The sequence below is a fragment of the Pongo pygmaeus genome, chromosome 6, assembly GCF_028885625.2.
Source record: "Pongo pygmaeus isolate AG05252 chromosome 6, NHGRI_mPonPyg2-v2.0_pri, whole genome shotgun sequence".
Classification (NCBI taxonomy): domain Eukaryota; kingdom Metazoa; phylum Chordata; class Mammalia; order Primates; family Hominidae; genus Pongo; species Pongo pygmaeus.
In genome coordinates, this window is record NC_072379.2 from 41569657 (window position 1) to 41586331 (window position 16675).

Genomic DNA, 16675 nt, shown 5'->3' on the forward strand with positions numbered 1-16675 from the left:
CACCACTAAATGATCTTGTCACCTTTGAACCTCAGAGACCAAAGGACCAATTCAGTCCCCAGAAGGAAACCAGGCTAAGTGCTATTTCTCTTCCATCAGTGGAGTCCCGGCACCAAGGTGAGGCGTGGGGTCTATCCCAGCCTAAGTCTCTCCTGAAGAAACTGAGGCTGTGAGGGTTGAAGGGACCTGCCAGAGTCCACAGTATGGAGCCAGGAGGAGGGAACACAGGGCTCTGAGTCACCATGCAGCGCTGTGCAAAGACATCCATATGGAATATATACCGCCTCAGATAACTACAGAACTTTCTAAACTCACTCTGGAAGATCCCTAGATCCTTACAAATTCTTGCAAAGTTTACATCTTAAGCTTAAAACAACTCTTAAAAGTTGGAAACCTAAAATGTACTTCTGAGTTAAAAAACTAAAACTAAATCTGGCCTACTAGGGCTTACCTAGTGAGAATGCCCTCCTCACACAAAGCCAAGGGTCAGGCTCTGGGCAAGGCTGGCCCTTGGGTGCCAACTGCGGGTCTTGAGTTTTGTTAGATCTGCAGCTCAACATTATCAGCTCACTTGGGTGAACAGGATCTGGAGTAACTGGGTCTACTCAACAAATTCTCAGAAACTAACTTATAAGTCAGGGCACCTGTTTTTTAATTTACAAGGAGAAATGAATCCACTAAAAGAACCAGCAAAAGCAGACTCATGAGACAGTGGCCTCTACTTGGGGACCAAAGTAAATAGTATGGCTATACCTTCTAGCTGCGTTCTCCATGCAAAACACTGAGCTCAGTATTACTCTGGAGAAAGTGCTAAAAAGTTTATGAAGGAAGAAAGAGAAGAACACTTAGTCACACTGAGCAGTACCCAGCATGTCTCCGCTACAGGGTTCAGGCATTTTCATTTGTGCAAATTATTTAACCCTTAGGAATAAACTACAAGGTGAGTTTTATCTAATAAAACCGCCTCTGAACAAAGATGTTTAAAGTATTATAAAAAGGCCTAGGTATCCTTAAGGCCAACATTCAGTACATTTCATGAGTATTCACTATGCGCCAGACACTGGGGCTGTAGGAGCCACCGTCCCTGCCCCCAGGGAACCCCCAGTCTAAAGAGGGAGACAGACAAACTGCAACTGCACAGCCACATGAGGGCCCAGCAGGAATGAGGGAAAATTACTGGAAGAGGCACCAAACTCAGTGCCCGGGTCTGAGAAGACAGTGGAACCTGGAGCGATGATTCTGTCCCGCTGGACAGTGATAGGCTATAGTCCCAGAGTGACACCTGCCATCCCTCATAAATCACACTGCCTAAGGTGCACATCAGAGGCACTACAACAAATCCCCTCCTACAAGCTCCATGACAAAGAACTCTTCTGTGGACACCCACATTGCAGCCCTGCCTATCTGAATTTCCACAAACTTCCAGCACTCCCTGCAGTGCCAGTTGACAGATTAGCTTTTTTTGTTTTTTTTTTTTAAGTGCTTTGGTGCCTACCAACGGAAAAAGGACCTTTCCTCGGTGCTGGAGAGGCCTAAATGATGAGTATGACACAGCCGGTGTGCACCCGCATCTCAGGACACAGCTAGTTTCTTTTTTTCTTTCTTTTTTTTTTTTTTTTTTTTGAGACTGAGTCTCGCTCTGTCGCCCAGGCTGGAGTGGAGTGCAGTGGCGCAATCTCGGCTCACTGCAAGCTCCGCCTCCCAGGTTCACGCCATTCTCCTGCCTCAGCCTCCCGAGTGGCTGGGACTACAGGCGCCCGCCACCATGCCTGGCTACTTTTTTGTATTTTTTAGTAGAGACGGGATTTCACCATGTTAGCCAGGATGGTCTCATCTCCTGATCTCGTGATCCACCCACCTCGGCCTCCCAAAGTGCTGGGATTACAGGCGTGAGCCACTGCGCCCGGCTCTTTTTTTTTTTGAGTCAGAGTTTCACTCTGTCACCCAGGCTGGAGTGCAGTGGCACAATCTCGGCTGACTGCAACCTCCACCTCCCGGGTTCAAGTGATTCTCCTGCCTCAGCCTCCCGAATAGCTGGGATTACAGGCACGTGCCACCACACCCGGCAAATTTTTTGTATTTTTAGTATAGACGGGGTTTCACCATGTTAGCCAGAATGGTCTTGATCTCCTGACCTCCTGATCCGCCCACCTCCACCTCCCAAAGTGCTAGGATTACAGGCATAAGCCACTGCACCTGGTTGACAGAGCGAATTTCAAGGGGAACCAGAGCTCTGCCCACTACTGCCTGTTTGCTTCAGTGAGAAAGGCATAGGCCCACAGGAGGCCACACTGGGGGTGGCCAGGATCCATGCTGGTGGGGTCTTAAGCAGCACCCAACTCGTGTTGCAGGCTTCGTGGATGAAATTCCAGCTTTGGGTGCTCTCTTGCTTGACCATCTCCCTACATCATTTTTCAACCAAGCTCTTGGGTCCCAACTGACCACAAATCCATAGGAAAATTACTTCTCCCTGGAAGATGTAAAACCTGTGGCTTCTTCTTCCTTGAGTCAAGATGGATGAATGCAACAACCTATACACCCCACTTGGATGGGACGGCACTTCTCCTCCATACACGCCCCTTGCCACAGGGTCTCAGACCAGGAAGCCAGCAAATGAACCCTCCAACCACCCCATCCTCCCCAAGCAGAGGTCATGGAGACTGGGCTACCCTAGCTCACAATGGGCAAGCCCTGGGAAGCAGCCATGAAAGCCACCCACAAGGGACTCACACCATCATTCTAAATGGCGCTTTCCACACTGGACTTGCACCTACCTCATTCTCCATGGAATACCCTGTGTGAAATTCTGTTTGAAGAATTTCTTGGGAGAGATTCTGGTTCCTCCTCCTTTGCCGACAGCTACTATGCATTCTCTATTCACTTCTGAATTTGTTGAAAAATATGGCCAGATGTTAGCCCTCTCTCTGAAAAAAACATGACTGAACAGGAAGACCAGAAACCACAGCTTCCTTCTGCAAAGCCACTGAAGCTGTTTACAATTTTTTAAAAGTTTAAAAAGCAGGCAGCACCCAGAAACTGTTGGCAAAATCCAAACAGTCTGCATGCACAAAAAGACATAAAGTAAACCAGCTCATTTTCCCTACTTCCCACAGCACGCGAAACCCACAGGCAGCCTCCCTGCATTTCCAGCAGAAACTCTGCAGTCAATGGAAGGACATTAATTTGAAAGTCCACCATTCTGCACATTCAAATGCCAAAGCTAAATAAGCAGACAGAAAGCACAGTGACGGGCTACCCTTTCCTGGAGACAACAGGCCGTGCTGTTGGTGAAGACCCACGGTACCCGCCTCATACGAAGGGTGGAAACATGTGACGAGGCTGTTCCAGTCACCCTGTTTGCAGTGCTTGCTCAAAGGCAGCAAGATCTTTACAGAGATAACTCCATTCCCAGGTGGGGCTTCAGCAGGGCACACCAGGCTCTACGGATCCTCAGCCTACAAGTGCCTCTACCTGCCTCCAGGACTCATGAGTTTGAGTCAGCAGCACTTTGAAATTAAACAGGGTGCCTCTGGGCAAGCTCACTTCTTCAAGGCAAATTTCCTAATCTAGAAAAGCAGAAGTCGGACCTGTTGCTGGTGAAGGCTCTTAGAACTCTGAAAATTCCAGAATGGCTTGCAAATAGGGAGGGCTACTTAATTAAATATTCTGGTTGGCTGGGTGCGGTGGCTCATATCTGTAATCCCAGCACTTTAGGAGGCTGAGACAGGTGGATCACCTGAGGTAAGAAGTTCAAGACCAGCCTGGCCAACACGGTGAAACCCCGTCTCTACTAAAAATAGAAAAATTAGCCGGACGTGGTGGTGGGCACCTGTTATCCCAGCTACTTGGGAGGCTGAGGCAGGAGAATCGCTTGAACCTGGGAGGCAGAGGTTCCAGTAAGCCAAGATAGCACCATTGCACTCCAGCCTGGGTGACAGAGTGAGACTCCGTCTCAAAAAAAAAAAAAAAAATCTGGTTAGAGTGACTATATTCACAGATCAATAAATAAACATAACAATTACAATACAATTTTTTAAATATTAGGTTGAACCAAATCAAAGTGCTGATTTTCAACAGTGTTTTGGCTATAAAAATAGTACTTTCATACAGTTCTATTTCACTAACCTGTAACAAATAAAGTTTAATATTTCTTGATTCCGAAAAGACTGATTGCTTCAGAATAATAATTTAGTGCTTCAATTGTTATTCCATATACCACAGATGTAGAAACTGTCATAAAGTTGGAAAAGCAGCATCAGAACTAGATTTGAGTCAATATCCGGTATTAACTGGACTGTCACTTTCTGTCTTTAAAAACCAGAGTAGAGTCACAATTTCAGATTGCTCCTTTCTAAAAGTTGCCTATACAGGGCAGAACCAGCTGACCCTGACCTTCAGGCAGGCTCAAAGGGAAAAAGGCAAACCAGGAGTGAGATACAGAAAGAGGTGACACTCAGCTGAGCAGCCTCACCTCTATTTTGGCTACTGCAGGGAGGGGAAGGATTCCAGGGAAATAGACATGACTAAAAAGAAAACCCACATGCTCTGAACACTCAACCCCAACCTTCCCTCACAAACACAGTGATCCCCACGGTCAGCATGAGAGAGAAAAGCCAAAGAGCAAATGGGAAGAGACAGGCACAGGAACCTACATTCTAGCTAGTATACTCAGAGACACTTGAGAAGAACTGCACCCATAAAATAAGACTAGACAGCTATGAAAAAGAGAAAACGGCCGGGCGCGGTGGCTCACGCCTGTAATCCCAGCATTTTGGAAGGCTGAGGTGGGCAGATCACCTGAGGTCGGAAGTTTGAGACCAGGCTGACCAACATGGAGAAACCCCGTCTCTACTAAAAACACAAAATTATCTGGGCGTGATGGCGCATGCCTGTGTAATCCCAGCTATTCGAGAGGCTGAAGCACGAGAATCACTTGAACCCAGGAGGCAGAGGTTGCGGTGAGCTGAGATCACGCCATTGCACTCCAGCCTGGGCAACAAGAGTGAAACTCCATCTCAAAAAAAAAAAGAAAAAGAGAGAACAGAGAACAAGAAATATATCTTAGAAATTACAAATATGACTGCCAAAATAAAAAACTCATAGGATAGTAACAAGGACATAGCGGAGAGCCCAAAGAATGCTGTGAAGGAGAACTGCGAGGTTGGCCTATGCCTGCCTGCTGCTGATGGCCACAGCTGCAAATGTTTTACAGATGAACATTTGCCACCTATTCGATAAAGGGAATCACCAACTTTGAACCCTGATTAAGCAAAATGTTAGCCCCCAAAACGAATTCCATTCTCAGTAGTAGAACCACATTACAAAAAATTGTACTCAATTATTATACCATGAATTTCATCAATAAAAAATTTATGAAAATTTGCTTTCTCTCTTATATAAGTACCTACTTAATGGCCTCAATTTTGCCCCCTGGCCCACACAGCCTAAAATATTTACTATCTGGTCCTTTACATGAAGTTTGCCAACCCTGTCTTAGAACATAAAGTGAAAAGGTAAAAAGTTTAATGTGAGAAAAATTAAAGGCCACAGAAGCCGGGTCCATCGAGTCTAACAGTTTCCTAAGAGGAGAATAAGAGCAGGCAGAATCAACGAGGGACACAAATATCAGAAAACAACAATGATGAACTCAATTTTATGGACAGAAAAAGCACAGTAACAAGTAGGCTGAATGTAAGAGACAAACCCTAAACACTTAGACTCATCTTCATAAAACTGCAGAATTTCAAGAGAATCTTAAGTTTCCAATAAGAAAATGCAAAAAAAAGTACCAGTAAAAGCAGTAAGACTCAGATCAGCATCAGATGTATCATGATAAATGGGAATATTTATTTTAAATATTCTTTAAAATTCTGTATGGAATAAAAAAATTTAAATAAACTTTAAAATTCTGTATGGAAATTAATTTAAATCTGGAAGTTAATTTAAAACCAAACTGTCAATCAAGGTGCAAAATAGTTATTTTCAAACCTGCAGTGCCTTGGGATCTTTACACTCTAAAAACCTCCTTTGGAAAAACACACTAGAGGATATACTCCCAGCAAAGGAGGAGGATCCAAGAGAGAAAAAGATGTGGACTCCAAGAAACGGTGGAACCAACCCAGGAAGCAGAGAAAAGAAATCCCAGGGTGACAATGACAGTGTTCAGCAAGCAAACAAAGGAAAATCTAGAAGATTCCATCATGTAAACTAAGAGCCTAGAAGTTCTTGACGATAAAAACACGTTTCTTGGGCCTTGACTAAGGGCTGGCCTGGACATGCAGAGATGAAACTCCACAATGCCTACAGGCAATCATTTAATGTTTGATTGACTGCTGAATGGTTATGCCAGAAGTTATCATCAGCTGAAGAGGCTTTCCTGAACATTATAATCAGCTGAAGAGACTTTGCTGAACTGGCTACTCAGTAGAAATCCAAAAAGTCCACACTTAAAGGTGTAAGGAAAATACCCAGAACTAAATTCAAAACTGATACAGAGGCCGGGTGCGGTGGCTCATGCCTGTAATCCCAGCACTTTGGGAGGCAGAGGCAGGAGGATCACCTGATGTCAGGAGTTCGAGACCAGCCTGACCAGCATGGAGAAACCCCAACTCTACTAAAAACACAAAATTAGCCGTGTGTGGTGGCACATGTCTGTAACCCCAGCTACTAGGGAGACTGAGGCAGGAGGATCACTTGAACCTGGGAGGCGGAGGTTGCAGTGAGCCGAGATTGCGCCATTGCACTCCAGCCTGGGCAACAAGAGCAAAACTCTGTCTCAAAAAAAAAAAAAAAACAAAACAAAAACAAACAAACAAAAAAAAACTGATACACAGCTATCAAAATAATGACTAAACAAAGATGCACAGGACAAAAAAAAAAAAAAAAAAAAAAGATTTCCCAGTAATCTCACTGCCTACCATAATAAAACTGACCCTCATTCACAATAACAAGGCATTCTCTAGAAAAAGGCTGAGTAAACTAACACACAGGCAAGCCACCTGTTTTTGTAAATAAAGTGGGGTTTTCTTGTGTTTTTTTTTGTTGTTGTTAGTTTTGTTTTTTGAGACGGAGTCTCGCTCTGTCACCCAGGCTGGAGTGCAGTGGCACGATCTCAGCTCACTGCAACCTCCACCTCCCAGGTTCAAGCGATTCTCCCGCCTCAGGCTTCCAAGTAACTGGGATTACAGGACGCGCGCCACCACACCCGGCTAATTTTTGTATTTTTAGTAGAGATGAGGTTTCGCCATGTTGGCCAGGCTGGTCTCAAACTCCTGACCTCAGGTGATCCACCCTCCTTGGCCTCCCAAAGTGCTGGGATTACAGGCGTGAGCCACCGCACCCAGCCGTAAATAAAGTTTTATTAGAACATTTAAAAAAAGAAGTTTGGGCCGGGCATGGCTCTCACTTGTAAGTGGGAGCTAAACTATGGGTACACAAAGGCATACAGAGTGATATAATGGACACCGGAGACTTAGAAAGGGAGAAAGCGGGAGGGAGGTGAGGGATGAAAAATTACCTACTGGAAACAATGTATACTCTTTGGGTGATGGGTACACTAAAAGCCCAGACTTGCAGGGTGAGGTGGCTCATGCCTGTAATCCCAGCACTTTGGGAGGCCGAGGCTGGTGGATCACTTGAGCTCAGGAGTTCAAGACCAACCTGGCCAACATGGTGAAACCCCGTCTATACTAAAAATATAAAAATTAGCCAGGCGTGGTGGTGGGCACCTATAATCTCAGCTACTCAAGACGCTGAGGTAGGAGAATCGCTTGAGGTCAGGAGGTGGAGGTTGCAGTGAGCTGAGATCGCACCACTGCACTCCAGCCTGGGCAACAGAATGAGACTCCGTCTCAAAAAATAAAATAAAAGCCAGACTTCATCACTATACAATTCACCCATGTAACCAAAAACCACTTGTACCCCAAAAGCTATTGAAATTTTTTTAAATTTAATATTTCTTTTGAAAGAAAAAAGAAAAGCAATTTATCAGAAACTCTAAAGAAAAGGCCGGGCACGGTGGCTCACGCCTGTAATCCCAGCACTTTGGGAGGCTGAGGTGGGCAGATCACGAGGTCAGGAGATTGAGACCATCCTGGCTAACACGGTGAAACCCCGTCTCTACTAAAAATACAAAAAATTAGCCGGCAACGGTGGCGGGCGCATGTAGTCCCAGCTACTCGGGAGGCTGAGGCAGGAGAATGGCATGAACCCAGGAGGCGGAGTTTGCAGTGAGCCGAGATTGCGCCACTGCACTCCACTCCAACCTGGGCGACAGAGCGAGACTCCATCTCAAAAAAAAAAAGCTGGTCCAAAAGAAAAATAATGATCCCCACATGAAACATACTAAAATGTGGCCCAATTCTGAACACCAACCACAGCACAGATCAATAGTCTCCATTTGTTCTCACTGCTTGACATTCACCTTCCAAAGTACAGATTTTGTGGCAAAAAGCTATATCCCCTCACTTACTGTAACCACACTACTTGACATACAATTCAGACTACAATAAAGTCCTAGGGGTGCTCACTGCTATTGGACTGTCATTGCTTCTAGGTGTTTTCCATGCAGATAGCTAAGAAATACATGACAGCTCTAATTCAAAATGAATCTAGCAAAATTTTTCCTTAAGTTCTTTAACTTTATACTTGTAGTCTTTAAATTCTTACATGAAAAAAAGGTTGCTACCTACATGGTTGATTTCACATGCCACTAATGAATCATAACCCACAGTGTGCATAACTGTGAGAAGACAGCTTCAACAGCTCTTTGTCACAGCCATGCAAGGCAACAGCAGGAACGACGACTCCACCTTCCTTCCCTCTCTCATCCCTTCCCCTCTCCTCCCCTCCTCCTCCTCCTCCCTGGCTCATCCTCCCCTGCCCCATTCTCCTCCTCAGCTCCTCCTCCTGCTCCCCTGCCTCACCTCACTCACTCTGCAAACCGCACTTCCAAGGCATACCCAGGGGACAGGGAGGTGGTGCTTGATGCATAGTTTTATTTATTTATTTATTTTATTTATTTTTTTTTTTTTGAGAAGGAGCCTCGCTCTGTCGCCCAGATTGGAGTGCAGTGGCACGATCTCAGCTCACTGCAACCTCTACCTTCCGGATTCAAGCAGTTCTCCTGTCTCAGCCTCCTGAGTAGCTGGGATTACAGGCATGTGTCACCATGCCTGGCTAATTTTTGTATTTTTAGTAGAGACGGGGGTTTTACCATGTTGGCCAGGCTGGTCTTGAACTCCTGACCTCAGGTGATCCGCCCACCTCGGCCTCCCAAAGTGCTGAGATTACAGGCGTGAGCCACCGTGCCAGCCTATTCATTATTTTTTTTATTTTTCAGAGACAGGGTCTCGCTCCATCACCCAGGCTGCAGTGCAGTGGCACAATCATGGCTCACTGCATTCTCTAACTCCTAGGCTCAAGTCATCCTCCCACCTCAGCCTCATGAGCAGGCTGGGACTACAGGCATGTCGCCATACCTGGCTTTGGTGCAACAGCTTTAAATCCACCTGACCTCTGCCCTTCTGACACAGCACTCGATGTTCTCGACCTCATGAGCACTAAGACCACCCTCAGACAGTAAGGGAGATTCAGGCAGGCAGTGACAGCTCCCCAAAAAGCTCTTTACACAGTGGGCACTAAGCAAGTGTTTGAAATAAATACCAAGGTAATGACTGTATTATTACTGCAAACACAGAAAAGCGTACACAAACAGGAAAGCAACGTGAAAGACTCTAATAACAGTTGTTTCTAGTGGGTGTGATTTTTTTCATATAATATATTTTGCTACTTTCTTCTGAGATATAAATGTATTTTTTAGTAAGAAAACTAACAAGCTCATTTTGGAAAATACTCAAAATTTTTAGCAAATATCACTTTCACCTAATAAAAATTGTTCTCTTGAAAGGTGGATAAAGAAAAAAAGAATAAACCTTGGTTCTACTATAGAGAACAATTTGTTAACATCTACTAAAATTACAAATGCACGTATGCTTTCCCAGCAATTGCATTTTCAGGAATTAATCCTACAGATGCATTACATACATGACAGGTTAGAAAATTAATTGCTTCATTATTTGTTAAGCAAAATGACAACCTAAAAGTCCATAGGAGGGCTGCTGTTTAAATACAGTAGCCCACAGATAAAAATGCCATTCCACTCTAAAGAAGAATAAAGAAACTATATATCTATAATGAAAGAGCTCCAAAACACAGTCAAGAAAAAATAAACCCAAAGAAGTTCTTATTCCCCTAAGAGAGAAGTAGACTGTATCAAAATAACTTTCTCACAGACTGAGATTATGAACTCTAGATAAAATGTGAAAAACAATCTTCTAAAGACACTGGAGACAAACAAGAAATAAAAAAGAAGCTTGGAATTTATATGACCCTTGAAAGAAGGGATCACTGGGCAAGATCCACTTTTATACTGCTTTACTCCTGAGAGTGCGCCCCAGTCTGAGAGGAGTGGAGCAGAGAAAAAAAGCTGCAATTTTATTGGCCTGACAGGTTAAAGGAGGATTTGAGACTGCTAAAGAAGCTGGAAATTGAGAGGGAAATATAGGAAAGGAGGAATCCACTAAAAAAGGAACCCAAAGTCTCAGTATAAGGTCCCCTCAAATCTTTGGCTGAACCCTGAACTGTGTAAGTGGGGAGTGAGACTCCCACAAGCCCAGAAAGGACACGATAGCTTGAAGGCTGAAGGAGCTGAGCTGATGGCTGGGCGCGGGAGCTCATGCCTATAATCCTAGTACTTTGGGCGGCCAAGGCAGGAAGATCACTTGAGGTCAGGAGTTTGAAACCAGCCTGGGCAACATAGTGAGACCCCATTTCTACAAAAATAAAAATAAGCCAGATTGTGCATGCCTGTAGTCCTAGCTACTTGGGAAGCTAAGGTAGGAGAACTGCTTGAGCCCAGAAGTTTAAGGTCACAGTAAACTACGATCACATCATTGCACTCCAACCTGGGTAACAGAGCAGGATCCGTCTCAAAAAAAAGGCTGAGATTTTAGCTCTCCCTAGCTGCAGGGTAGATAAGAGTTTGGAGTCCAAGTCCTGCCAAGTTAGAGGGGCTTAATAAGCACCTTAAACACTTGAGACTATCCATTTGAAACCCCACAAGGGCCACATCTTAGGAGTAAAATGTACATTCCAGGACTAAGATTTATCCTAAGAGTAAGGACAAAGATCAAAACTGATCTACCAAACCAAAGTATAAAACCCAGCCAGGTGCGGTGGCTCATTCCTGTAATCCCAGCACTTTTGGAGGCAGAGGCAGGAGTATGGCTTGAGGCCAGGAGTTCAAGACCAGCCTGAGCAACATACTGAGATTCCATCTATATTTTAAAAACTTTTTTCATTAGCCGGGCACAGTGGTGCACGCCTGTAGTCCCGGCTACTCAGGAGGCTGAGGCAGGAGAATCACTTGAACCCGGGAGGCAGAGGTTGCAAGGTTGCAGTGAGCCGAGATCACGCCACAGCACTCCAGCCTGGCCAACAGAGTGAGACCCTGTCTCAAAAAAAAAAAAAAAAAGGCCAGGCGCAGTGGTTCACGCCTGTAATCCTAACACTTTGGGAGGCCGAGGCAGGCGGATCATCTGAGGTCAGGAGTTCGAGACCAGCCTGGTCAACATGGCAAAAGCACATTTCTATTAAAAATACAAAAATTAGCCTGGCATGGTGGCGCATGCCTGTAATCCAAGCTACTTGGGAGGCTGATGCAGGAGAATCACTTGAATCTGGGAGGCGGAGGTTGCAGTTTAAGCCGAGATTGTGCTACTGCACTCCAGCCTGGCAACAGAGTAAGACTCCATCTCAAAAAAAAAAAAAAAAAAAATTTTTTTTAACTATCAAATAAAAGACATTCAGTACAACAAAAATGACAGGTAACTTCTCAAGAGAAAAAATGGATGCAGAAGATAATGAGTCTTCCATCTTTAAAATGCTGAAAGAAGCTGGGCATGGTGGCTCACATCTTGGGAGGCTCCGGCGGGCAGATCACTGGAGGTCAGGAGTTGAAGACCAGCCCCATCAACATGGTGAAACCCCATCTCTCAGGAGGCTAAGGCAGAAGAATCACTTGAACCCAGGAGGTGGAGGTTGCAGTGAGCAAGATCACGCCACTGCACTCCCGCCTGGGTGACAAAACGAGACTCCGTCTCAAAATAAATAAGTAAATAAATAAATAATAAAAAATGCTGAAAGAAAACAGTCAGCCTAGAATTCTATATCCTGTAAAACAGAGATCCCCAACCCCCAGGCCACAGACTGGTCTGGGTCCATGGCCTGTTAGGAACCAGGCCGCACACAGCAGGTGGTGAGCAGAGGGCCAGCGAGCATTACCACCTGAGCCCCGCCTCCTGTGAGATCAGTGGCTGCATTAGATTCTCATAAGAGCACAAACCCTGAACTGTGTGTTGGAGGGATCTAGGTTATGCACTCCTTACGAGAATCTAATGCCTGATGATCTGATATGGAACAGTTTCATCCCAAAACCTTTTCCCCACTTTGGTCTATGGAAAAACTGTCTCCCACGAAACCGGTCCCTGGTGCCAAAAAGGTTGGGGACTGCTGCTGTAAAACTATCCTTCAAAAATGAAGATGAAATGAAGGTATTTTCAGTTAACAAAAGATGAAACAATGTGTCAGACCTACACCATGAAAAATTCTAAGCAAGGTCTTCAGGCTAAGAACTAAAAATAAAATCCTAAGCACCCCAACTGACTGAACAAAGCCTGTTTTGTTTCCCCACTTTGGTCTATGGAAAAACTGTCTCCTACGAAACCAGTCCCTGGTGCCAAAAAGGTTGGGGACTGCTGCTGTAAAACTATCCTTCAAAAATGAAGATGAAATGAAGGTATTTTCAGATAATAAAAGATGAAACAATGTGTCAGACCTACACCATGAAAAATTCTAAGCAAGGTCTTCAGGCTAAGAACTAAAAATAAAATCCTAAGCACCCCAACTGACTGAACAAAGCCTGTTTTGGTCTCAGCCATGACAAGATGGCTTGGGACACACCTCATTATATTCCCTCCCTTTTGTAGTTCAGGCACAACTGACCAGCATTAATGTTTATAAAATAGAGACCACAAAACTGACAGAAGGGACTCTGTGGCAATAAAATACCAAATTACATGTGTTCATGAAGATCATGGGGAAAAAAAGATACCAAATTACAAACAAGACCTACGACCATGCCAGGTAAGGATTCAGCCACACAGTCTGACTCTTCAAGATCAACTCTGTTCTAACTGCCACAGGGTTCTTCTTTTTCTCTAGCAGCCAAACAAGCACTGTCCTGGATAAGCAATAGGAAAACAACTGCAGCTCACCACCAGATGCCAACTGACCGCCTGTTCCACAAGCCAAAACTATAGCTGTGACTGTATAAGAGACTGACTTCAGTAACTCTCTCCTGACGAGAAGACCACCAGCCATAGACTGGTTCTAGCCAGTTTATAGAGGCTGTGCACTTGAGTGCCCTGTCTCCTTGCTTCACCTTTTGAGGTATGGGGCCTGAATATAATGTCGTCTCCACCTCAAAGTGAACATGGAATGCAAAGAACATGCCTGTCTGGAAAAAAATAACTGTCAGATACTACGCTTAGTACCTGGGTGATGAAATAATCTATACACCAATCCCCATGACAGAAGTTTACCTATATAACAAACCTGCACATGTACCCCTGAACCTAAAAGTTCTTTTAAAAATGTATGTTTGGGCCAGATGCAGTGACTCATGCCTGTGATCGCAGCACTTTGGGAGGCCAAGGCGGGTGGATCACAAGGTCAGGAGATGGAGACCATCCTGGCTAACACGGTGAAACCCCATCTCTCCTAAAAATACAAAATAAATTAGCCAGGAGAGGTGGCTCACGCCTGTAATCCTAGCACTTTGGAAGGCCGAGGCAGTCAGATCACTTGAGGCCAGAAGTTAGAGATCAGCCTGGTCAACATGGTGAAACCCTGTCTCTAACAAAAATACAAAAATTAGCCAGGCGTGGTGATAGGCGCCTGTAATCCCAGCTACTCGGGAGGCTGAGGCAGGAGAATCGCTTGAATCTGGGAGGCGGAGGTTGCAGTGAGCCAGGATCGCGCCACTGCACTCCAGCCTGGGTGACAGAGCAAGACTCCACCTCAAAAAGAAAAAAAAAAAAGATGCATATTTAGGCCAGGCACCGTGGCTCATGCCTGTAATCCAGCACTTTGGGAGGCTGAGGTGAGTGGATCACCTGAGGTCAGGAGTTCGAGACCAGCCTGACCAATATGATGAAACCCCGTCTCTACTAAAAATACAAAAATTAGCCAGGCCTGGTGGCATGCGCCAGTAATCCCAGCTACTCAGGAGGCTGAGATAGGAGAATCGCTTGAACCCGGGAGACGGAGGTTGCAGTGAGCCAAGATTGCACCATTGCACTCCAGCCTGGGCAACAAGAGTGAAACTCTGTCTCAAAAAAAATAAATAAAATAAAATAAATTGCATGTCTGTTCAGTACACATGCATCAGGACCCCCTCCATGAATATTCATAACTCCTCCTATAACCTGTTGAATATATATATACTTGGTCAACCCATTCAGCACAAATTCCTGTTCCAACCCCTCCTCCTCTGAAGTGCCTACCTTTCAGGCTCTGCCAAAGGCTACGCTTCCCAGCCTGTGGGATGGCCAGCCTACAGGTTGCAACTCTTTGTAAGAAATAAAGTATCCTTTCCAAATAAGTACACTTCTTGAATTTTAAGTTGACAAGGCCAAAGGTAAACTATTCCAGATGGAAATTTTCCAGAGGAAATAAAAGTGCTAAAAATGATAAACAGAGGGATAAACAGAAAAGATCAATTTTCTTTCTTTTCTTTGGTCTTTTAAAAATGTCAAATTGTGGCTTTCGGATGGGGGGGTGGGGGCAGTATCAGTCTGTCAAGCTGAAAAGGGCAGAATGCCCAAGGCCCAGCATGCATGTCAAGAACAAGACAGGAAGCATGTCCAGAGATGAGCTCTCTAACTGGCTTTTTATCCTGTGTCTTCTCACTATCCCTTCCCCTTCATCAGGGCCACGCTTAAGGAACCAGGATGTCCTGGGCCAGCTCTGGACTGGCACACATGCCATAGGATTAGAGAAGGCATGTCTGGGACCAACTCTGGCTCAACATGCAAGACATGGGGAAAATTGAGATACCCAGAGCCCAGCTTAAGCCAATGTGTTCAGCAGGGCACAGGAACATGTTGGTCAGGGCTGAGCTGTGTAACTGACCTTTACCCTTTTTTCATCCTCACCTCCCCCTCCCTTTCATCAAACCCAAGCTTTTGGCCAGTGAATCCAGGAAGGGGAAAGGGAAGGGAATATTTCTTAGTTCAGCTTTAAGACAGCATGCCCAGCAGCAAACTGTGGGGAGGGAACAGCAGCATGTCTTCAGCTGAGTTTGGCTAGCACAGCTAGGAGTGTTAACCTATGGGGAGACTGAGCAAAAAAGCAAATACATGGAAAACGGAACCAGATTTCTCACGGTTGGAAAAGCAAGGTATAAATGTGGAAAGTGGTAAGACTGGAATAAATTCTGTGTCATGGACTGGAATTAGAGGTATCAGTGTGAACGCTAATGTTTAATACATAAATAGATCCAGAAAAAGATCTATTTGGTTTCCAAATACCATTTCCACTAAAAGCAAGGAGGACTACTTGGACGACTGTCTGGTTCCAGGGCTGGGACAGGAAAGAATAAGATTAGCTGAAACATCTTGTTTTAGCAAACGTAAGAAAGTGTTCAAAGAATGACAAGGGCTTGTCAAAAAGACGCCAGATGCACAACATGAATATTCTTGGTGCTATTGAACTGTACACTTAAAAATGGTTAAAACTGGCCGGGCACGGTGGCTCATGCCTATAATTCCAGCACTTTGGGAGGCTGAGGTGGGCGGATTAGCCGAGGTCAGGAGCTCACAGCCAGCCTAGCCAACATGGCGAAACCCCGTCTCTAATAAAAATTCAAAAATTAGCCAGGCTTGGTGGTGCACGCCTGTAATCCCAGCTACTGGGCAGGCTGAGGCAGGAGAATTGCTTAAACCCAGGAGGTGGAGGTTGGAGTGAGCCAAGATGGCACCATTGCACTCCAGCATGGGTGACAGAGCAAGACGCCATCTCAAAAAAAAAAAAAAAAAAAAAAAGGTTAAGACTGACCAGGAGTTGTAGCTCAGCCCCGTAATTCCAGCACTTTGGGAGGCCGAGGTGGGAGGACAGCTTGAGCCCAGGAGTTCAAGACTAGCGTGGGCAACATGGCCAAAATAAAAAGGTTAAGATAGTAAATTTTGTTATGCGTTTGCTTTTTTACTGCAATTAAAAATTAAAATAGGCCGGGTGCGGTGGTTCATGCCTGTAATCCCAGCACTTTGGGAGGCCGAGGTGGGCGGATCACGAGGTCAGGAGTTCCAGACCAGCCTGGCCGACATGGTGAAACCCCATCTCTACTAAAAATACAAAAATTAGCCGGATGTGGTGGTGGGCGCCTGAAATCCCAGCTGCTCGGGAGGCTGAGGCAGAAGAATCACTTGAACCTGGGAGGCAGAGGTTGCAATGAGCCAAGATTGTGCCACTGCACTCCGGCCTGGGCAACAGAGCAAGACACCATCTCAAAAAAAGTAATAATAATTAAAATAAATAAAAATACAAGTAAAAGAGA

At 45.1% G+C, this 16675-nt stretch overlaps 1 protein-coding gene across 4 annotated transcripts in view; it reads right to left on the minus strand.

Moving 5' to 3' along the window:
• The window catches only part of CCM2 (CCM2 scaffold protein), a 77122-nt gene that overhangs the window by 46518 nt on the left and 13929 nt on the right, over positions 1–16675 (minus strand). Inside the window, exon 1 of one of the 4 annotated variants that reach the window (XM_054494700.2) lies at positions 2775–2942. The exons of 2 other annotated variants lie outside the window; for them this stretch is intronic. In XM_054494700.2, the coding sequence (XP_054350675.1) occupies positions 2775–2870 (96 nt within the window). In that variant the 5' untranslated portion in view covers positions 2871–2942. Of the gene's footprint in view, positions 1–2774; positions 2943–16675 lie in introns of those variants that run through there. One more of the 4 variants, XM_063667345.1, reaches the window with a different exon arrangement.